Here is a 25485-nt window from a genome sequence, read left to right as displayed (position 1 = left end):
AACACCTGCAACCCTGGTTACTCAGCAGAGCCTCACAAAACACCTGCAACCCTGGTTACTCAGCAGAGCCTCACAAAACACCTGCAACCCTGGTTACTCAGCAGAGCCTCACAAAACACCTGCAACCCTGGTTACTCAGCAGAGCCTCACAAAACACCTGCAACCCTGGTTACTCAGCAGAGCCTCACAAAACACCTGCAACCCTGGTTACTCAGCAGAGCCTCACAAAACACCTGCAACCCTGGTTACTCAGCAGAGCCTCACAAAACACCTGCAACCCTGGTTACTCAGCAGAGCCTCACAAAACACCTGCAACCCTGGTTACTCAGCAGAGCCTCACAAAACACCTGCAACCCTGGTTACTCAGCAGAGCCTCACAAAACACCTGCAACCATGGTTACTCAGCAGAGCCTCACAAAACACCTGCAACCCTGGTTACTCAGCAGAGCTTCACAAAACACCTGCAACCCTGGTTACTCAGCAGAGCCTCACAAAACACCTGCAACCCTGGTTACTCAGCAGAGCCTCACAAAACACCTGCAATCCTGGTTACTCAGCAGAGCCTCACAAAACACCTGCAACCCTGGTTACTCAGCAGAGCCTCACAAAACACCTGCAACCCTGGTTACTCAGCAGAGCCTCACAAAACACCTGCAACCCTGGTTACTCAGCAGAGCCTCACAAAACACCTGCAATCCTGGTTACTCAGCAGAGCCTCACAAAACACCTACAACCCTGGTTACTCAGCAGAGCCTCACAAAACACCTGCAATCCTGGTTACTCAGCAGAGCCTCACAAAACACCTACAACCCTGGTTACTCAGCAGTAGAAAGATACCAGAGAGATAGTCGGCTGTTGTGTATCGTATCTTGGGGAAGAGCCTAAAGATTTACCCCAGTGGAAACAAGCAACAATACTTGGGTTTCTTGGGTTGGCTTGGTTTATTAGCCATCCCGTAGCTCGACTGCTAATGCACTCAGCTCACACACTGAGGTCCGTGGTTCGATCCCCGGTACGGGTAGAAACAGGATGTTTCCTTAAGACACCTTCCGTCCTTGTTCACATATCAGTACAATAGGTACCTGGGTGTCAGCCGTCTGGTGTGGGTCGCATCCTGGGAACAAACTTCACCTAATTTGCCCGAAATGCTCTACATAACAAGTGGCTTTCTATATAGTAGTATGTCACTGATGTCAGCTAGGACTGTGTACCTTGTACATGTACTTTTAGAAGTAAAGATTATTATTATTATTATTATTATTATCATCATTATCCGGGGTTACTAACTGCCGTAGGCCTACTGAACCATCCTAGGCAAGTCTTACATACTCATCTACAGCAGCAGCAGTACAACCAGTACTGCACAGTACAACTTATAACGGACATTTCACTGCTGCAGCACAGTCTTGCAAGACACGTACTACAAAACAGTTGCAACACTCACACTCTTGGCAGCGCACCGCAACCAAAATTACAACAGTCTTGTCATGCAATAGACTAACCCACCGTGGCGCCAACACACACAATACACAACCTGTGCTGCTGAAACTTTACTTCTACAATGTCCAAGATTTCGTTTTATTCCTAATATGCAACTCGTACGTTTGGCAAGGAAAACTCCCGCCAATAAAATTACTAAAAACTGGCGCCAAAAAAAAGGCAGTGACTAGAGTTCATACGTTTGGCAACAAAAGTCCCGCCAATAAACAGCAAGAGAAGAACCTGGCGCCCATAAGGCAGTGACCCAGGAAAGGAGGGAAGGATAGGGAGCACTGACTCCTGATGAATGTTTCCAGCGTGATTAACTCATGATTTCATCTTTTCTTCGGGAGACATATTTGGCCAGAGAGGTGAGGTTCCCACATAAGATACGGAAGAAGCGGATCATCAGCGAGCGCTGCCCCGGCGGGTCACGATGGCCGCCAGTGTTTACATAGCGGATACCCACCTCAACCCCCATGTCCTCCCCCACCACGGACCCTCAGGGGATCACCGTCACCCCTGATAATTCCCAACTCTATAACATTCCCACCGGTTTCGCTCTTGCAAAGTCATGGACTATAACTCTACACTAGGCTCATCATTATTAAAATGGCGAATCCTTTCCCTAGGGAGTCAGAAGTTTGTAAGTGTTGGGTCATGATGATGTCTGCCGTGGAGTCCAGATGGCAATACTGCTGTTACGGTAATTCTCACGCTCAGCAAACATGGCTATTCTCAAGCTATGTTGAAATTCGCAGCCTTGACACCAAATAATACCACGTTGTGTGACAATAATTCCAACCGGTGTGACAACCATTAGTTAGCCTGAGTGCATCGCATAACTGAAATAAGTTACTGATTTTTGGGAGGATTATCCTAGGTAATTTACACGTGTCACTTGTATGATAATTTGTGTAACTGTATCTAAATAAACTTACTTGTAATTAATGACTTCCTTCTGTGCCTGCTTCTGTATCAAATTTTATATCAAATTATATCTAGTGAAATGTGTGTATGGCTCACGAAAAAAAAAATAATAAAAAAAAATTTAATTCTAGCTGATGTCACGATTATTTTAGATGTCGGGATGGTAATTCACGAAGGATTTTTTTAAAGTTTAAAATGCAAGATTCCTGACACAATAATTCCCAAGAGCTGTTGATAATTAATATTATAACTATTATTGCATTATAATAAAACAGAAACTACAACAGTAGTTCTAATAACACTGATAATAACTATGACAATAACACTGGTAACTATGACAATAACACTGATAACAATTATGACAATAACACTGGTAACTATGACAATAACACTGATAACAATTATGACAATAACACTGGTAACTATGACAATAACACTGATAATAACTATGACAATAACACTGGTAACTATGACAATAACACTGATAACAATTATGACAATAACACTGGTAACTATGACAATAACACTGATAACTATGACAATAACACTGATAATAACTATGACAATAACACTGATAACTATGACAATAACACTGATAACTATGACAATAACACTGATAACAATTATGACAATAACACTGATAACTATGACAATAACACTGATAACTATGACAATAACACTGATAACTATGACAATAACACTGATAACTATGACAATAACACTGATAACTATGACAATAACACTGGTAACTATGACAATAACACTGATAACAATTATGACAATAACACTGGTAACTATGACAATAACACTGATAACTATGACAATAACACTGATAACTATGACAATAACACTGATAACTATGACAATAACACTGATAACAACTATGACAATAACACTGATAACAATTATGACAATAACACTGGTAATAACTATGACAATAACACTGATAACTATGACAATAACACTGGTAATAACTATGACAATAACACTGGTAATAACTATGACAATAACACTGATAATAACTATGACAATAACACTGATAATAACTATGACAATAACACTGATAACAATTATGACAATAACACTGGTAACTATGACAATAACACTGATAACTATGACAATAACACTGATAACTATGACAATAACACTGATAACTATGACAATAACACTGATAACTATGACAATAACACTGGTAACTATGACAATAACACTGATAACTATGACAATAACACTGATAACAACTATGACAATAACACTGATAACAATTATGACAATAACACTGGTAATAACTATGACAATAACACTGATAACTATGACAATAACACTGGTAATAACTATGACAATAACACTGGTAATAACTATGACAATAACACTGATAATAACTATGACAATAACACTGATAATAACTATGACAATAACACTGGTAATAACTATGACAATAACACTGATAATAACCATGACAATAACACTGGTAATAACTATGACAATAACACTGGTAACAACTATGACAATAACACTAGCAATAACATTAACAATAACAGTGGTAATAACCCTCCAATAACACTGGTAATAACCCAGACAATAACACTGGTAATAACCTAGACAATAACACTGGTAATAACCCAGACAATAACACTGGTAATAACCCAGACAATAACACTGGTAATAACCCAGACAATAACACTGCTAATAACCCAGACAATAACACTGGTAATAACCCAGACAATAACACTGCTAATAACCCAGACAATAACACTGGTAATAACCCAGACAATAACACTGGTAAAACCCAGACAATAACACTGGTAAAACCCAGACAATAACACTGGTAATAACCCTGACAATAACACCTGTAATAAAACTGGTAACCCAAACAATAACACTGGTAATAACGCTTACAATAACACTTGTAATAACCCAGACAATAACACATGAACAATCACACAATGACCTCTCACTGGATGGCAGAAATTATCCAGGTGTTTCGTGATTGACTCACGAAATCGTAATGACACGATTGCAAACAAACCATACCACGGGCGGGGTTTGAACCCGCGGTCAGTCTCAAAACTCCAGACCGTCGCGTTAGCCACGTTAGCTAGCTGGTCCAGTGGCTAACGCGACGGTCTGGAGTTTCGAGACTCTGACCGCGGGTTCAAACCCCACCCGTGGTATGGTTTCGTGATTCCTAAGGGCTTAATGCTACCCGATGATAATGATAATAATGAAAAAATAACTGGAAATTGCAGAAGACTGGAGATCCCGTTTTCTTTCGTTGTCAAAATCATCAATTCCCGTTTTCTTTCGTTGTCAAAATCAATTCCCGTTTTCTTTCGTTGTCAAAATAATAAATTCCCATTTTCTTTCGTTGTCAAAATAATCAATTCCCATTTTCTTTCGTTGTCAAAATCATCAATTCCCGTTTTCTTTCGTTGTCAAAATAATCAATTCCCATTGTCTTTCGTTTTCAAAATCATCAATCCCCGTTTTCTTTCGTTGTCAAAATCATCAATTCCCGTTTTCTTTCGTTGTCAAAATCATCAATTCCCATTTTCTGTCGTTGTCAACCTCATCAGTTTATTTAAATCCACCAAATGAATTACAAACATTAAAATTAATCTTAAAAAAAAAAAAATTCTACACAGGGTTTAACAAGCTCAGCGGGGCTGTTTCGTACTTTGGGCTACATGCGGCAAGCAGTAACAGTCTAGTTGATCAAGCCCTGATCCACCGGGAGGTCTGGTCGTAGACCGGCCCGGGGGGGGGGCGTTGATCCTCGGAATACCCTCCAGGTAGACTCCTGGCAGGTAAGGTTAGGGTGAGGAACCCTAACTTTATTTACTAGCTAAGAGCTGTTACCTACATCAGCTCATTTGAAAGCATTTTTATTGTTATGAGACAAGTATAGAACAGGATCAAGTTGGAGTCATCTGTGGTGGTTGAAACAGATAAAAAAAATACATATATCTTTTGGTCAACATGAAATTATCCGTTTTCTGACGACAACAACAACGGTAAACAACAGTGAGTTTATCAGTATTCAACAAAAGTGGATACATCTGCAGTGTGCTGTTACACCATTCTATAAAACAGTTACACAGTGGAAACAAAAGCTATCTTTGGGGAGACGTGTGACGGAGGGTGTGGTGTCGAGGGTTGGGGAGAAGGGGAAGGGAGGGTGTCGGCGGTGGGGGGAGGGAATTAGGAAAATGGGTGGGGAGAGCTTATGAGGCATATGAGAGAGGACATGGGGGCATGTATATTCCTCAACAGACCACTGTCTTCAATATTCAGACCGTATAGACCAATGACCAGCTGAAAATTATTATTATCATTATTATTATTATTTAGTTTCTTCCATTCTTATATCTTTATACTTATTCATTTTATTTACAAATAGTCTTACCAGTCTACATCATTGATATTTCTTAAATGTGTAGCAAAATGTACCCTAAATGAGAAATTCTAAGTCTCGTACTTGAGAGAGAGAGAGAGAGAGAGAGAGAGAGAGAGAGAGAGAGAGAGAGAGAGAGAGAGAGAGAGAGAGAGAGAACCTTGAAACCACGAGCCTTGACCCTGCAGTAGTGTGGCCATAAAGGTCAACCCCAGCAGGCCTGTTTTTACTAAGAAAATATACATAGGTTTGGGGCCTAGGCTGCCTACTTTATTGTGGCCTAAACCAGCTGTATAAACAAAAAGTGTATACTTAGTGGTAAACAAGAAGTGTACAATTAGCAGTAAACAAGGAGTGTACACTTAATGGTAAACAAGAAGTGTACACATATGGTAAACAGTGTAAACTGGGTGCTAAACAAGGCACTTTTTTCCCCTGCAGGTGTGTGGTTGCAGTCAAGGTTCACTTAGCCTCTGCTGCCTCCACCTGGTCTTCCGGTTATGAAGTAACAGGTGTGTCACAGTATTGGTATCAGCCTAAAATTGAGTATCGGTGTCAGCATAGTTGCTGATCCCCGTGTTATATAGCATAGCATATTAGTATCATCCATGGGCTTTAGATAGGAGATCCCTTGTAGGCCTGTGACTTTGTGTGACGTCACGGGATGCGCATGTGTAGGCTCGTACCTCTGCCTCCCTCTCACTCGGCGGCAGACCATCCAGACAAGAACACGGCAAGGCTGGGCTCCATTCCTCATCATCTCAGTCTGACAATATATGTTACCATCCAACAAGTGTGTCTACCTTCAACCCTCGATATCTCCATTTAAGAACCCCTACGATATCGGTATCGGCAGACAAACGTAAGGAAAATTACCAACAAACCTCCGGCTGCCTTCAAGATGGAACTGGACAAGTTCCTCAAATCAGTGCCTGACTGCTTAAGGTCAGCAGTAACAGCCTGGTTGACCAGGCCTTGATCCTCCAGGAGGCCTTTACCTTTACGTTTGATGAGTTCCTAGAGTTTTTCTACTCCCTGAGCCCGGCTGTGGGCCAGGCTTGTCTGGTGCTTGCCTGGTCAGCCAGACTGTTGCTGGCCCGCAGCCCCACATACCCATTACGGCCTGGTTGATTTGGCACCTGGTGAAGATACTTGCCCAGTTTCCTCTTGAAGACTTCATCACTTGTCCCAGCAATGTTTCTGATATCTTCTGGTAAGAAGCTGAATAATCTAGGACCACGAATGTTGATGCAGTGTTCCTTTATTGTGCTCAATGCACCCCTGCTTGTCACTGGGTTTATCTTGCACTTTCTCCCATTTCTCTTGCTTCAGTGTGTTATGGCAGTGTGCACATTGGGGATAAGGCCCTGAAGTACCTTCCAGGTATATATTATCAGGAGTTATCTCTAGTATGAAGGTGTTAGGTAAAGGGACACAAGTGCAACTAATGTGACATTTTATTGTGGCAACGTATCGCTCTCTAGGAACTTTGTCAAGCCATTAGTATGAAGTTCCCCTCTGCCTCCCCACACTTTCCAAATAGGTCATCCATCATCTCAATCACTGACTTTCACTCTCACTTCTCTTTCCCGCTGCACTGCATTCGGGAATTCTCTCAGCTCTTCGGAGTTCCCTCTTCTGAAGCGTGGCTTCTCCCGCTCACAACCTGCCGTTCTTGCCTCTACGTTTAGTTCCATAAGGTACTCGAAGTTCAGCATGGTTACTGGCACCCAGGTGGCTCTCATTCTACTTCAACTACGTCAGGTGTAATGACGGTAAATACTAGGTCCAGTTTTGCTGGCTCATCCTCTCTCTCTCTCTCTCTCTCTCTCTCTCTCTCTCTCTCTCTCTCTCTCTCTCTCTCTCTCTCTCTTATCGTGTACTTAACATGCTGACTCAATTATGTTGTGAAACTGGAAATTTCACAACATAATTGAACCTCATTACCCCAACAAAATTTGTAGAATTCTACACACGCACACACACACACACACACACACACACACACACACACACACACACACACACACACACACACACACACACACACACAAACTATTTTTTCAGTCATCGAGTTGTCAGGAAGTAGAACAATCTAGAGAGTGATGTAGTGGAGGCAAGATCCATACATAGCTTGAAGATGAGATACGATAAAGCTCATGGAGGAGGGAGAGAGTGGACCTAGTAGTGACCAGTGAAGAGGCGGGGCCAGGAGTTGTGAATCGACCCTTGCAACCACAAACTGGTGAGTACACACACAGCAAGGAAAATTAGGCCAGAGAGGAAATATCTCAGCACTGCTGGGAGGACCTGAATAATGTGCAACAAGAGACAAATGAAATGTACAACAGAATATACGATAACAAAGGACTAAGATATTTAAAGAAGCCGCAGAGTCTTATCAGAGAAGAATAAAGAGAATATAAAGAACCCTCACAACGAAGCGTTGAGAGACAGACTAACAGGGCAAGGAACACGCAGAACAAGGAACACGCAGAACAAGGAACACGCAGAACAAGGAACACGCAGAACAAGGAACACGCAGAACAAGGAACACGCAGAACAAGGAACACGCAGAACAAGGAACACGCAGAACAAGGAACACGCAGAACAAGGAACACGCAGAACAAGGAACACGCAGAACAAGGAACACGCAGAACAAGGAACACGCAGAACAAGGAACACGCAGAACAAGGAACACACAGAACAAGGAACACAGAGAACAAGGAACACACAGAACAAGGAACACAGAACAAGGAACACGCAGAACAAGGAACACACAGAACAAGGAACACAGAGAACAAGGAACACAGAACAAGGAACACAGAACAAGAAACACACAGAACAAGGAACACAGAACAAGGAACACACAGAACAAGGAACACAGAACAAGGAACACGCAGAACAAGGAACACGCAGAACAAGGAACACGCAGAACAAGGAACACGCAGAACAAGGAACACAGAGAACAAGGAACACAGAACAAGGAACACAGAACAAGAAACAGAACAAGGAACACGCAGAACAAGGAACACGCAGAACAAGGAACACAGAGAACAAGGAACACAGAACAAGGAACACAGAACAAGAAACACAGAACAAGGAACACAGAACAAGGAACACACAGAACAAGGAACACACAGAACAAGAAACACACAGAACAAGGAACACAGAACAAGGAACACACAGAACAAGGAACACACAGAACAAGAAACACACAGAACAAGGAACACAGAACAAGGAACACACAGAACAAGGAACACAGAACAAAGACACTAGAGAAGAGAGTTGAAGAGTTAGAAATAACTATGAAACATAAGAGGAGAAGAAAGATACTTCTTAAATAAAAGTAAAGAAAAACAAAGACTTTACCAAAAGTAAAGGAGGAGACGTTTCGCCAGCCGGAGGTTTTCAAAGCCAGTACTGAGAATATATACTGGAGTGTGTGAAGTGGGGAGGTAATAGTAACGTGTTCAGTCCCTCAGTCTTGATAGATGTTCAGTCCCTCAGTCTTGACAGAAGGCGTTCAGTCCCTCAGTCTTGATAGGTCTGCAGTCTCCCAAGCCTTGATAGGTGTTCAGTGCCTCAGCCTTGATAATTCTCCATGAAACAGGTTAGCTAGGGGTGAGAGATGCAAGGAGAGCGAGCCACTACACACACTAGACAACTGAAGCTGCAGATGAGCAACGGGGACGTTATAAGCAAATGTTTTATTTCCAGTTACTGTAGAATAAAGCAGGTGAAGCGTTTCTGTAGCTCGACATAATACACAATTTCAAGAGTATGATCGAACTCTGGATATCAGGAATCAGTAGTAGTCATGAGGTGAGACCAAGAGCCGTGACTCGACACTTGCACACGCGACTAGGTGCGTATACGTCTCCAGACAAAACACGCATGCAGAAAGATTTCACTCCAAACAAAATGACGATTTTATAGTCTATAATAGAGCTCTCAGAGGCAGCATAGAGCTCCCACCTGATCAAGCACCTGTAGCAACTCTAAAAGCTCTAAAGGTTTGCAACTAGAGTAGAACATTAGGTCCTAGGAACACCCTATTAGAGACCGAAGGAACTGAACCTGACCACCTGGCAAGGATAACATCCTCAAGCACACAGGATTCACCTTCCCACAATATATATAGGAACTGACATGGCAGATGTATGTATGACATACTAGGATCAGCGAAACGCAGATACATGCTAGGATCAGCGAAACGCAGATACATGCTAGGATCAGCGAAACGCAGATACATGCTAGGATCAGCGAAACGCAGATACATGCTAGGATCAGCGACACGCAGATACATGCTAGGATCAGCGACACGCAGATACATGCTAGGATCAGCGAAACGCAGATACATGCTAGGATCAGCGAAACGCAGATACATGCTAGGATCAGCGAAACGCAGATACATGCTAGGATCAGCGAAACGCAGATACATGCTAGGATCAGCGACACGCAGATACATGCTAGGATCAGCGACACGCAGATACATGCTAGGATCAGCGAAACGCAGATACATGCTAGGATCAGCGAAACGCAGATACATGCTAGGATCAGCGAAACGCAGATACATGCTAGGATCAGCGAAACGCAGATACATGCTAGGATCAGCGAAACGCAGATACATGCTAGGATCAGCGAAACGCAGATACATGCTAGGATCAGCGAAACGCAGATACATGCTAGGATCAGCGAAACGCAGATACATGCTAGGATCAGCGAAACGCAGATACATGCTAGAATCAGCGAAACGCAGATACATGCTAGGATCAGCGAAACGCAGATACATGCTAGGATCAGGGAAACGAGAAACACATACTAAGTTCAGAAATAAGAAGACATGTACAGAATGTCAGGAAGTGCTTCAAACACCATACACAGCTTCAAGAGCAGGTATGCTAAGACCTAGGAAGTTACGAAGTGACAGTTCTGCACGAGAACCGAGATTCGACCCCACCGTGGGCTCAAATTTGTAACCACACACACACACACACACACACACACACACACACACACACACACACGTCACTCCCCTCCTCCCCACCAACCACCACGAAATATAAATCCTGGTAAAACAGGTCTTTTAACCCCGCACACAAGATCCATTGTGAATTCCAGCTCCATCAAGGCTACGAGAGGTTATCCTTGAGCTCAGAGGTGCTATCCAACGCTTTTCCAGAACGGATCCTAATCCTGGAATCCTTGTAGAACACACACCAAAGGTATATACCCAAAGAGACCTGTTATCTCTGAAAATATATACCAAGAAGTGTGTCATCTCAGCATGTATATACACCGAGAAATGTGTATATCCGTCAGTCAGCGTATATAAACTGACAGTTGACTCTTATCTTAATTTTAGGTTATTATTCCTTTATTATTATTATTGTTACTGTTATTCTTATGGGGAGCGCTAAACCCGTAGGGACTATACAGCGTCTGTGGAGGGGGGGGGGAGACGGAAGGTATTCAGGCTCAATTCAGGGAACTGGAGCACAGATCCAATTCCCTAGATCAAGAGCCCCACACCAGCGTCAAGAAACCTCTCCCTTGATTAATCTATTTTAGGTATTAAAGTATTCTTGACAGGTGGTGGACAGTTGATATACAGCTTTAATAAACCTTGAGCAGTCGACAGGTTTTAAACCTGACCCACTAACCAATACACAACCATAATGGAAAGCAATACAGCTATGGTAGTTAAGTATGGTAGTTATATTTTATAAAGGGAGGTTCACTGTATGGATAATGAAGAAATATTAAGGAATTTTTACCTGGAAATATATAATAATAATAATAATATCGTTAATAATAATAATAATAATAATAATAATAATAATAATAATAATAATAATAATATCGTTAATAATAATAATAATAATATCGTTAATAATAATAATAATAATAATAATATCGTTAATAATAATAATAATAATAATAATAATAATAATAATATCGTTAATAATAATAATAATAATATCGTTAATAATAATAATAATAATAATAATAATAATAATAATAATAATCTAGGAGGGCGCATGCGCGTCGTCTGAACTTGTTTTGATCCCGTTATGTGTTGGTAGTGAGGGACAGAGGGGCGTATACGCCACACTCTGTGGGGCTCTTTTTCAGTCTTAATTCAGAAGTGAATTAAGGTAAATGTTAAACATGAGTCCGTCATTAACACAATGATGATATACAGTAATATACTGACGATATACCCCATCATATACTGACGATATACCCCATCATATATTGACGATATACATCATCACATACTGACGATATACACCATCATATATTGACGATATACACCATCATATACTGACGATATACACCATCATATACTGACGATATACACCATCATATACTGACGATATACATCATCACATACTGACGATATACACCATCATATACTGACGATATACACCATCATATATTGACGATATACATCATCACATACTGACGATATACACCATCATATACTGACGATATACACCATCATATACTGACGATATACACCATCATATACTGACGATATACACCATCATATACTGACGATATACACCATCATATACTGACGATATACATCATCACATACTGACGATATACATCATCATATACTGACGATATACATCATCACATACTGACGATATACACCATCATATACTGACGATATACATCATATACTGACGATATACACCATCATACACTGACGATATACACCATCATATACTGACAGGAGGCACCAGAGCCACAACACAGGAGAGAAAGGCAGTGTGAGTCAGATGATCGTGTCTGCATCAGTGGTTGACTCCCTCCCTCATGACACGCCACCACCACAACTACCAACATCACCACCACAACCATCATCCCCTCCCCCCCTCACAACCACCACCACACCTATCAACCCCCTCCTCTCACCTCCATGAATGTTGCCGGGGGCTGCCCAAGGCCTTCAGACATTCTCACAGACGACCTTTTCAAGACGGTGTGAAAGATTCTAGCGAGAATAACGCTATTGTTGGGGCCCTGAACTGTTGGTGGTAGGAGTGAGGGGGGGATTTTGTTGGAGAGAGAGTGGCTGGTGGAGAGGCTGTGGTGGATTACTTAGGGAAGAGGAGCAAAGTGTAAGATACATGCACAAAACTTAAATAAAGACCTGTCTCAAATTTGCCAACATAAGAACATAAGAAAGGAGGAACACTGCAGGAGGCCTGTTGGCCCATACTAGGCAGGTCCTTTACAATTCATCCCACTAACAAAACATTTGCCCAACCAAATTTTCAATGCCATCCAAGAAATAAGCTCTGATGTGAAAGTCCCACTCAAATCCAACCCCTCCCACTCATGTACTTATCCAACCTAAATTTGAAACTACCCAAAGTCCCAGCCTCAATAACCCAACTAGGTAGACTGTTCCACTCATCAACTACCCTATTTCCAAACCAATACTTTCCTATGTCCTTTCTAAATCTAAACTTATCTAATTTAAATCTATTACTGCGGGTTCTCTCTTGGAGAGACATCCTCAAGACCTTATTAATATCCCCTTTATTAATACCTATCTTCCACTTATACACTTCGATCAGGTCTCCCCTCATTCTTCGTCAACGTAGCATATACTGCTTAAATAATGAGGGTAATATGGGCTTCAGGTGAGACGGTATATTCTCTTCTTGGAAAACTTAAGTTGCAGTGATGAGGTACTTCTTAATACTCCTGGTATTCATGCATTTGTGTAGGTTCCATTCCAGTTGTGTCAAACAATCTCTACCTCAAATTCCCTAATGCACAAGTCATCAAGAAAGACGTACGACACCCGCAGCTGGGGAGCTAATGGCGGGTCACCTCATGGACAAGACCCGGGCCGGGCCCATACCGGTGAACCACTTCCATCTCGCACTCATCTACTTGTCGTGATAACGTTTACTCTGGTTCTTCTCTCCTCCAGGGTTGTTAGTTCACCGCCTTTAGTCTCAATTCAGAAACTAGTCTCGTTGCAAACTTTGCAGTAATATGGTGCAGCATACTGAAAGCTGCAGCATACTATAAGTACAAACATGAAGATTGGCGCTTATAAGCGCCAATCTTCATACCTATACTTAAGAGTCTTCAAGACTACGGTGCTCTTCACCAACTACAAGACTGAGGGACTAATTACCTCATCTTTTGTATATTATCCTACAGTCTTCCCATTATGTCCCTGAATTTGTATTGATAAAAGAACTGAATGGCGAAACGTCTACAATTAAGATAGACAAATGTTGAACGTGTGTCTAATTGTTCATCTCGTCGGTATTATATATCACACATGTACAACATATCTGACCATGTTTACATCATGTTTACATCCCGTAAACTATTCATATCTTCCTCCGTTCCAATTTTCCTCATTAGCTTTACATCATCCGTAAAAAAAAAAAAGCGCTAAGAATAAGTTCGTCTGGCAGATCGTTTACATATTGGGTGTGAGTAAAACCTACCTAGTGTGGGTTAGTAAACTTACTGCAGTGATCCTCTGTTCTTATGTAATACTGAACAGTGAGGGACCCCGCTCGTCACCCTTGCCCTCCCTGATACTTCCTATTTTTTTACTCACTTTATGATGGTATTTGAGGTTCAGCCTCTGGTGAGGCATTGTTGAAAATATTCCTCATTATCCCCCATCAGCCTGGGGGGCAGTGACCCCCAGGCTGGCGGGGGGTCACTGCCAACAGGTTTCCCGTAGTCGCTTCCAGGGATCACTACCAACAGGTTTCCCGTAGTCGCTTCCAGGTGTCACTGCCGACAGGTTTCCTGTAGTCGCTTCCAGGTGTCACTGCCGACAGGTTTACTGTAGTCGCTTCCAGGGATCACTGCCGATAGGTTTCCTGTAGTCGCTTCCAGAGATCACTACCAACAGATTTCCTGTAGTCGCTTCCAGGGAACACTGCCGACAGGTTTCCTGTAGTCGCTTCCAGGTGTCACTGCCGACAGGTTTACTGTAGTCGCTTCCAGAGATCACTACCAACAGATTTCCTGTAGTCGCTTCCAGGGAACACTGCCGACAGGTTTCCTGTAGTCGCTTCCAGGTGTCACTGCCGACAGGTTTACTGTAGTCGCTTCCAGGGATCACTGCCGACAGGTTTCCTGTAGTCGCTTCCAGGTGTCACTGCCGACAGGTTTCCTGTAGTCGCTTCCAGGGATCACTGCCGATAGGTTTCCTGTAGTCGCTTCCAGAGATCACTACCAACAGATTTCCTGTAGTCGCTTCCAGGGAACACTGCCGACAGGTTTCCTGTAGTCGCTTCCAGGTGTCACTGCCGACAGGTTTACTGTAGTCGCTTCCAGGGATCACTGCCGACAGGTTTCCTGTAGTCGCTTCCAGGTGTCACTGCCGACAGGTTTCCTGTAGTCGCTTCCAGGGATCACTGCCGACAGGTTTCCTGTAGTCGCTTCCAGGGATCACTGCCGACAGGTTTCCTGTATTCGCTTCCAGGGATCACTGCCAACAGGTTTCCTGTAGTCGCTTCCAGGGATCACTGCCAACAGGTTTCCTGTAGTCGCTTCCAGGGATCACTGCCAACAGGTTTCCTGTAGTCGCTTCCAGGGATCACTGCCAACAGGTTTCCTGTAGTCGCTTCCAGGGATCACTGCCAACAGGTTTCCTGTAGTCGCTTCCAGGGATCACTGCCAACAGGTTTCCTGTAGTCGCTTCCAGGGATCACTGCCAACAGGTTTCCTGTAGTCGCTTCCAGGGATCACTGCCAACAGGTTTCCTGTAGTCGCTTCCAGGGATCACTGCCGACAGGTTTCCTGTAGTCGCTTCCAGGGATCACTGCCGACAGGTTTCTTGTAGTCGATTGTGCTATCTCTTATTGTTCTCACTGGAGTTATTCTGCACTGTCTGCTTCAGTAGGGAGTGATTTCAGTGGACAGATTTGGGACCCATGCCTCCTTAACACAATATTTACCCACAAGATCCCAACAGTAAAACCGGATAACCAACTTAAAAGTCATCTAAACAAAGAAGATAAAGATGTAGGTATTTTTCTGTAAGTTCACGATATGTACACAGACGCGCACGCGTACACACGTGTACACAAACCTTCAGGCATATATATATATATATATATATATATATATATATATATATATATATATATATATATATATATATATATATATATATATATATATATATATATATATATATACAGAAACCTTCATACTGACATAGAACTAACCACTAATTTACTGTGCACTCAATATCCATCCTGTGGACGGTAGCTGCTAGTTTATTGTGCACTCAATATCCATCCTGTGGACGGTAGCTGCTAGTTTATTGTGCACTCAATATCCATCCTGTGGACGGTAGCTGTTAGTTTATTGTGCACCCAATATCCATCCTGTGGACGGTAGCTGCTAGTTTATTGCGCACTCAATATCCATCCTGTGGACGGTAGCTGCTAGTTTATTGTGCACTCAATATCCATCCTGTGGACGGTAGCTGCTAGTTTATTGTGCACTCAATATCCATCCTGTGAGTGGTAGTGCCAGAACATATGGGCACACAAAAGGCCTAGGAACTAGATCAAAAATGGATTAGCAGGAGTACATCTGGGTGCAGATCGAACATCTGTCTTTATCCGTTTCAACCAAATTCAGAATATTTGTTCAATATATCTGGTATGTTATTTATAGTAATAAGATATCTTGAGATAGCACATAGGTTATTATGCTGTTTATCTCTATATTCCTCAATAAGTGGACAATGAAGCATTTAGTGTTAAGGCTGACTACATACTTTATGTTTCGTCTGATCACCAACTGTGTCTGCCTGAGGTACCTGTAACCAAGCCTAAGACTGGCTACTGCAACATTAGTCAGTCTGTTCGTATTGCAAAGTTGTTCCGTGAATGTGCTAACTACGGATGTATTCTGGCTTCTATATTCCTATGGTATTCAGTCATGATATACTTCTCTCCTAATAATATTCCTAATGCCAGACACAGATATACCCAAGTTATATGCTACATTTTCCATCAGGGTACTTCCTCTGGCTAACTTATCAACTTTTTCATGAAGAATTAACTCCATGTGTGACGGAATCCATACAAATTGTACATTAATTCCACATTCTCTGACCTTATTTCAGTAGCTACGCTGGGCTTCTCTAGTGAGTATATTGATAGAGTCATCGTGTGAGTCAAGAGATGACAGCATCAGTAAAGAGCAAGAACTCAAGTTCAGTGCTATCAGTCGACCATAAAAAGATTACAAAAACTAAACTATGATAGAGTACTGTATAATGTATACTACAACACTGTATGACGGAAGATTGAAGAAAATGTATTTGTGTGTAGTACCACTGCTCCACACACTAGTACCACTGCTCCACTCACTAGTACCATTGCTCCACACACTAGTACCACTGCTCTACCCACTAGTACCACGGCTCCACACTAATACCACTGCTCCACCCACTAGTACCAATGTTCCACCCACTAGTGCCACTGCTGCACACGCTAGTGCCACTGCTCCACCCACTAGTACCACTGCTCCACACACTAGTGCCACTGCTCCACCCACTAGTACCACTGCTCCACCCACTAGTACCACTGCTCCACCGACTAGTACTACTGCTCCACCCACTACACTACAAGACTAACCTTGAAGAGCTTGTCGACCTTGTACCAGACATCTTCCTCGTCGTCCTGGAAGGGCAGGTCGACGTTGAGGTTATCTTGGGATCGACCCAGTATCTTGCGGCGGGATACCATCTCCAGCGCCGGTGCGGGACCGCAGCTGCGGCAACACAACAACAATATTAGTTACAAGACTAAGCCACAATACTGTGCAATAATAGCCACAATTCTGTGTAATATTAAACAGTACTATGTAATAACAGACATAATACTGGGTAATAACAGACACAATACTGTGTAATAATAGACACAATACTGTGCAATAATAGACATAATACAGACACAATACTGTGTAAAAATAGACATAATACTGTGTAATAATAGACACCTTACTGTGTAATAATAGACACAATACTGTGTAATAATAGACATAATACTGTGTAATAATAGACACCTTACTGTGTAATAATAGACACAATACTGTGTAATAATAGACATAATACAGACACAATACTGTGTAATAAAAGAAGAGTGGGGATAGAGGGGATAAAAAGGGGTGAAAGGGGACAGATGAGAGGGGCGAGAGGAAAAAGAGGATAGAGTGGGAAGAGGGGAAACAGAGGGAAAGACGGGGAGAGAGAGAGAGAGAGAGAGAGAGAGAGAGAGAGAGAGAGAGATATAGAGAGAGAGAGAGAGAGAGAGAGAGAGAGAGAGAGAGAGAGAGAGAGAGGGAGAGAGAGAGAGAGAGAGAGAGAGAGAGAGAGAGAGAGAGAGAGAGAGAGAGAGAGAGAGAGAGAGAGAGAGAGAGAGAGAGAGAGAGAGAGGCATATACAAATACTGTAATCTACGAGGAAGGAGGAAGAGGTGCGGTAGAATACAACTAAAGTACAGATGCGGTCAAACCAGCCGCAGAAGAGGTCAAACCAGGCGCATGCGGCCGGTGTAACATTATCAAGCCTCACTTTAGGTGTCCCGTAGCTCGGTTGGTAGCGCACTCAGCTCACACAGTGAGGTCCATGATTCGATCCCCGGTACGGGTGGAAATATTGGGAAGTATTTCCTTGAGACACCTGCTGTCCATGTTGACCTAGTAGTAAGTAGGCACCAGGGTGCTAGCCCACTGTTGTGGGTCGCATCCTGGGGACAATATTAACCTAATTTACCCGAAATGATTTGTATAATCAGGGGCTTAGTGTGTCACTGATGTCAGCTATGGTCTGTATAAGTTGTATCATGTAGAAATATTAATATTAATTATTATTATTATTATTATTATTATTATTATTATTATTATTATTATTATTATTATTATTATTAGTAGTAGTAGTAGTAGTAGTAGTAGTAGTACAGGATCATTATTATTACTTCGTCTTCCGGATCTTGTCTAACTGAGACCCACTAACGAGCGAGAGAGCCACTTGCGACTCGTTCGCTGAAACATGACCCATGACAAACATGACCCATGCCAAACATGACCCATGACAAACATGACCCATGACAAACATGACCCATGACAAACATGACCCATGACAAACATGACCCATGACAAACATGACCCATGACAAACATGACCCATGACAAACATGACCCATGACAAACATGACCCATGACAAACATGACCCATGACAAACATGACCCATGATAAACATGACCCATGACAAACATGACCCATGATAAACATGACCCATGCCAAACATGACCCATGACAAACATGACCCATGACAAACATGACCCATGACAAACATGACCCATGACAAACATGACCCATGACAAACATGACCCATGAGTGAAACATGGCCCGTGCCATGGCACGGGTCATAGCACACACTACACTACAAGCAAGGCTCTCTCACTATTCTTCACTCAAGCACACACTACAAGCAAGGCTCTCTCACTATTCTTCACTCAGACACACACTACAAGCAAGGCTCTCTCACTATTCTTCACTCAGGCACACACTACAAGCAAGCCTCTCTCACTATTCTTCACTCAGGCACACACTACAAGCAAGGCTCTCTCACTATTCTTCACTCAGGCACACACTACAAGCAAGGCTCTCTCACTATTATTCACTCAGACACACACTACAAGCAAGGCTCTCTCACTATTCTTCACTCAGGCACACACTACAAGCAAGGCTCTCTCACTATTCTTCACCCAGGCACACACTACAAGCAAGGCTCTCTCACTATTCTTCACTCAGACACACACTACAAGCAAGGCTCTCTCACTATTCTTCACTCAGACACACACTACAAGCAAGGCTCTCTCACTATTCTTCACTCAGGCACACACTACAAGCAAGGCTCTCTCACTATTCTTCACTCAGACACACACTACAAGCAAGGCTCTCTCACTATTCTTCACTCAGGTACACACTACAAGCAAGGCTCTCTCACTATTCTTCACTCAGACACACACTACAAGCAAGGCTCTCTCACTATTCTTCACTCAGACACACACTACAAGCAAGGCTCTCTCACTATTCTTCACTCAGACACACACTACAAGCAAGGCTCTCTCACTATTCTTCACTCAGGTACACACTACAAGCAAGGCTCTCTCACTATTCTTCACTCAAGCACACACTACAAGCAAGGCTCTCTCACTATTCTTCACTCAGACACACACTACAAGCAAGGCTCTCTCACTATTCTTCACTCAGGTACACACTACAAGCAAGGCTCTCTCACTATTCTTCACTCAGACACACACTACAAGCAAGGCTCTCTCACTATTCTTCACTCAGACACACACTACAAGCAAGGCTCTCTCACTATTCTTCACTCAGACACACACTACAAGCAAGGCTCTCTCACTATTCTTCACTCAGACACACACTACGAGCAAGGCTCTCTCACTATTCTTCACTCAAGCACACACTACAAGCAAGGCTCTCTCACTATTCTTCACTCAGGCACACACTACAAGCAAGGCTCTCTCACTATTCTTCACTCAGGCACACACTACAAGCAAGGCTCTCTCACTATTCTTCACTCAGGCACACACTACAAGCAAGGCTCTCTCACTATTCTTCACTCAAGCACACACTACAAGCAAGGCTCTCTCACTATTCTTCACTCAGGTACACACTACAAGCAAGGCTCTCTCACTATTCTTCACTCAGGCACACACTACAAGCAAGGCTCTCTCACTATTCTTCACTCAGGCACACACTACAAGCAAGGCTCTCTCACTATTCTTCACTCAGGCACACACTACAAGCAAGGCTCTCTCACTATTCACTCAAGCACACACTACAAGCAAGGCTCTCTCACTATTCTTCACTCAGGTACACACTACAAGCAAGGCTCTCTCACTATTCTTCACTCAGGCACACACTACAAGCAAGGCTCTCTCACTATTCACTCAAGCACACACTACAAGCAAGGCTCTCTCACTATTCTTCACTCAGGTACACACTACAAGCAAGGCTCTCTCACTATTCTTCACTCAGACATACACTACAAGCAAGGCTCTCTCACTATTCTTCACTCAGGCACACACTACAAGCAAGGCTCTCTCACTATTCTTCACTCAGACACACACTACAAGCAAGGCTCTCTCACTATTCTTCACTCAGACACACACTACAAGCAAGGCTCTCTCACTATTCTTCACTCAGACACACACTACGAGCAAGGCTCTCTCACTATTCTTCACTCAAGCACACACTACAAGCAAGGCTCTCTCACTATTCTTCACTCAGGCACACACTACAAGCAAGGCTCTCTCACTATTCTTCACTCAGGCACACACTACAAGCAAGGCTCTCTCACTATTCTTCACTCAGGCACACACTACAAGCAAGGCTCTCTCACTATTCTTCACTCAAGCACACACTACAAGCAAGGCTCTCTCACTATTCTTCACTCAGGTACACACTACAAGCAAGGCTCTCTCACTATTCTTCACTCAGACATACACTACAAGCAAGGCTCTCTCACTATTCACTCAAGCACACACTACAAGCAAGGCTCTCTCACTATTCTTCACTCAGGTACACACTACAAGCAAGGCTCTCTCACTATTCTTCACTCAGGTACACACTACAAGCAAGGCTCTCTCACTATTCTTCACTCAGGTACACACTACAAGCAAGGCTCTCTCACTATTCTTCACTCAGACATACACTACAAGCAAGGCTCTCTCACTATTCACTCAAGCACACACTACAAGCAAGGCTCTCTCACTATTCTTCACTCAGGTACACACTACAAGCAAGGCTCTCTCACTATTCTTCACTCAGGTACACACTACAAGCAAGGCTCTCTCACTATTCTTCACTCAGGTACACACTACAAGCAAGGCTCTCTCACTATTCTTCACTCAGACATACACTACAAGCAAGGCTCTCTCACTATTCTTCACTCAGACACACACTACAAGCAAGGCTCTCTCACTATTCTTCACTCAGGCACACACTACAAGCAAGGCTCTCTCACTATTCACTCAAGCACACACTACAAGCAAGGCTCTCTCACTATTCTTCACTCAGGTACACACTACAAGCAAGGCTCTCTCACTATTCTTCACTCAGACACACACTACAAGCAAGGCTCTCTCACTATTCTTCACTCAGACACACACTACAAGCAAGGCTCTCTCACTATTCTTCACTCAGGCACACACTACAAGCAAGGCTCTCTCACTATTCACTCAAGCACACACTACAAGCAAGGCTCTCTCACTATTCTTCACTCAGGTACACACTACAAGCAAGGCTCTCTCACTATTCTTCACTCAGACACACACTACAAGCAAGGCTCTCTCACTATTCTTCACTCAGGCACACACTACAAGCAAGGCTCTCTCACTATTCACTCAAGCACACACTACAAGCAAGGCTCTCTCACTATTCTTCACTCAGACACACACTACAAGCAAGGCTCTCTCACTATTCTTCACTCAGGTACACACTACAAGCAAGGCTCTCTCACTATTCACTCAAGCACACACTACAAGCAAGGCTCTCTCACTATTCTTCACTCAGGTACACACTACAAGCAAGGCTCTCTCACTATTCTTCACTCAGACACACACTACAAGCAAGGCTCTCTCACTATTCTTCACTCAGGCACACACTACAAGCAAGGCTCTCTCACTATTCACTCAAGCACACACTACAAGCAAGGCTCTCTCACTATTCTTCACTCAGACACACACTACAAGCAAGGCTCTCTCACTATTCTTCACTCAGACACACTACAAGCAAGGCTCTCTCACTATTCTTCACTCAAGCACACACTACAAGCAAGGCTCTCTCACTATTCTTCACTCAGGTACACACTACAAGCAAGGCTCTCTCACTATTCTTCACTCAAGCACACACTACAAGCAAGGCTCTCTCACTATTCTTCACTCAGACACACACTACAAGCAAGGCTCTCTCACTATTCTTCACTCAAGCACACACTACAAGCAAGGCTCTCTCACTATTCTTCACTCAGACACACACTACAAGCAAGGCTCTCTCACTATTCTTCACTCAAGCACACACTACAAGCAAGGCTCTCTCACTATTCTTCACTCAGACACACACTACAAGCAAGGCTCTCTCACTATTCTTCACTCAGACACACACTACAAGCAAGGCTCTCTCACTATTCTTCACTCAGACACACACTACAAGCAAGGCTCTCTCACTATTCTTCACTCAAGCACACACTACAAGCAAGGCTCTCTCACTATTCTTCACTCAGGTACACACTACAAGCAAGGCTCTCTCACTATTCTTCACTCAAGCACACACTACAAGCAAGGCTCTCTCACTATTCTTCACTCAGACACACACTACAAGCAAGGCTCTCTCACTATTCTTCACTCAAGCACACACTACAAGCAAGGCTCTCTCACTATTCTTCACTCAGACACACACTACAAGCAAGGCTCTCTCACTATTCTTCACTCAAGCACACACTACAAGCAAGGCTCTCTCACTATTCTTCACTCAGACACACACTACAAGCAAGGCTCTCTCACTATTCTTCACTCAAGCACACACTACAAGCAAGGCTCTCTCACTATTCTTCACTCAGGTACACACTACAAGCAAGGCTCTCTCACTATTCTTCACTCAAGCACACACTACAAGCAAGGCTCTCTCACTATTCTTCACTCAGGTACACACTACAAGCAAGGCTCTCTCACTATTCTTCACTCAAGCACACACTACAAGCAAGGCTCTCTCACTATTCTTCACTCAAGCACACACTACAAGCAAGGCTCTCTCACTATTCTTCACTCAGACACACACTACAAGCAAGGCTCTCTCACTATTCTTCACTCAAGCACACACTACAAGCAAGGCTCTCTCACTATTCTTCACTCAAGCACACACTACAAGCAAGGCTCTCTCACTATTCTTCACTCAGACACACACTACAAGCAAGGCTCTCTCACTATTCTTCACTCAAGCACACACTACAAGCAAGGCTCTCTCACTATTCTTCACTCAGACACACACTACAAGCAAGGCTCTCTCACTATTCTTCACTCAAGCACACACTACAAGCAAGGCTCTCTCACTATTCTTCACTCAGGTACACACTAAAAGCAAGGCTCTCTCACTATTCTTCACTCAAGCACACACTACAAGCAAGGCTCTCTCACTATTCTTCACTCAGGTACACACTACAAGCAAGGCTCTCTCACTATTCTTCACTCAAGCACACACTACAAGCAAGGCTCTCTCACTATTCTTCACTCAAGCACACACTACAAGCAAGGCTCTCTCACTATTCTTCACTCAGGTACACACTACAAGCAAGGCTCTCTCACTATTCTTCACTCAGGCACACACTACAAGCAAGGCTCTCTCACTATTCACTCAAGCACACACTACAAGCAAGGCTCTCTCACTATTCTTCACTCAGGCACACACTACAAGCAAGGCTCTCTCACTATTCTTCACTCAGGCACACACTACAAGCAAGGCTCTCTCACTATTCTTCACTCAAGCACACACTACAAGCAAGGCTCTCTCACTATTCTTCACTCAGGTACACACTACAAGCAAGGCTCTCTCACTATTCTTCACTCAGGCACACACTACAAGCAAGGCTCTCTCACTATTCACTCAAGCACACACTACAAGCAAGGCTCTCTCACTATTCTTCACTCAGGCACACACTACAAGCAAGGCTCTCTCACTATTCTTCACTCAGGCACACACTACAAGCAAGGCTCTCTCACTATTCTTCACTCAAGCACACACTACAAGCAAGGCTCTCTCACTATTCTTCACTCAGGTACACACTACAAGCAAGGCTCTCTCACTATTCTTCACTCAGGCACACACTACAAGCAAGGCTCTCTCACTATTCACTCAAGCACACACTACAAGCAAGGCTCTCTCACTATTCTTCACTCAGGCACACACTACAAGCAAGGCTCTCTCACTATTCACTCAAGCACACACTACAAGCAAGGCTCTCTCACTATTCTTCACTCAGGCACACACTACAAGCAAGGCTCTCTCACTATTCTTCACTCAGGCACACACTACAAGCAAGGCTCTCTCACTATTCTTCACTCAGACACACACTACAAGCAAGGCTCTCTCACTATTCTTCACTCAGACACACACTACAAGCAAGGCTCTCTCACTATTCTTCACTCAGACACACACTACAAGCAAGGCTCTCTCACTATTCTTCACTCAGGCACACACTACAAGCAAGGCTCTCTCACTATTCACTCAAGCACACACTACAAGCAAGGCTCTCTCACTATTCTTCACTCAGGTACACACTACAAGCAAGGCTCTCTCACTATTCTTCACTCAGGTACACACTACAAGCAAGGCTCTCTCACTATTCTTCACTCATGTACACACTACAAGCAAGGCTCTCTCACTATTCTTCACTCAGGTACACACTACAAGCAAGGCTCTCTCACTATTCTTCACTCAGGCACACACTACAAGCAAGGCTCTCTCACTATTCACTCAAGCACACACTACAAGCAAGGCTCTCTCACTATTCTTCACTCAGGCACACACTACAAGCAAGGCTCTCTCACTATTCTTCACTCAGACACACACTA

At 43.2% G+C, this 25485-nt stretch overlaps 1 protein-coding gene across 4 annotated transcripts in view; it reads right to left on the bottom strand.

Moving 5' to 3' along the window:
- LOC128704138 (uncharacterized) overlaps positions 1-25485 on the bottom strand; it is a 448075-nt gene that overhangs the window by 110224 nt on the left and 312366 nt on the right. For all 4 annotated transcript variants that reach the window (XR_011393848.1, XR_011393847.1, XM_070099084.1 and 1 more), the window contains exon 3: positions 17464-17599. Coding sequence is in view for 2 of the 4 variants with exons in the window: in XM_070099084.1 (XP_069955185.1) it covers positions 17464-17599 (136 nt within the window). In the remaining 2 variants the exon portion in view is untranslated. The remainder of the gene's footprint in view (positions 1-17463; positions 17600-25485) is intronic.

This window comes from Cherax quadricarinatus, chromosome 66 (genome assembly GCF_038502225.1).
Source record: "Cherax quadricarinatus isolate ZL_2023a chromosome 66, ASM3850222v1, whole genome shotgun sequence".
Classification (NCBI taxonomy): domain Eukaryota; kingdom Metazoa; phylum Arthropoda; class Malacostraca; order Decapoda; family Parastacidae; genus Cherax; species Cherax quadricarinatus.
The sequence above is the reverse complement of the archived record's forward strand: the minus strand, read 5'-3'. Positions and strand labels throughout refer to the sequence as shown.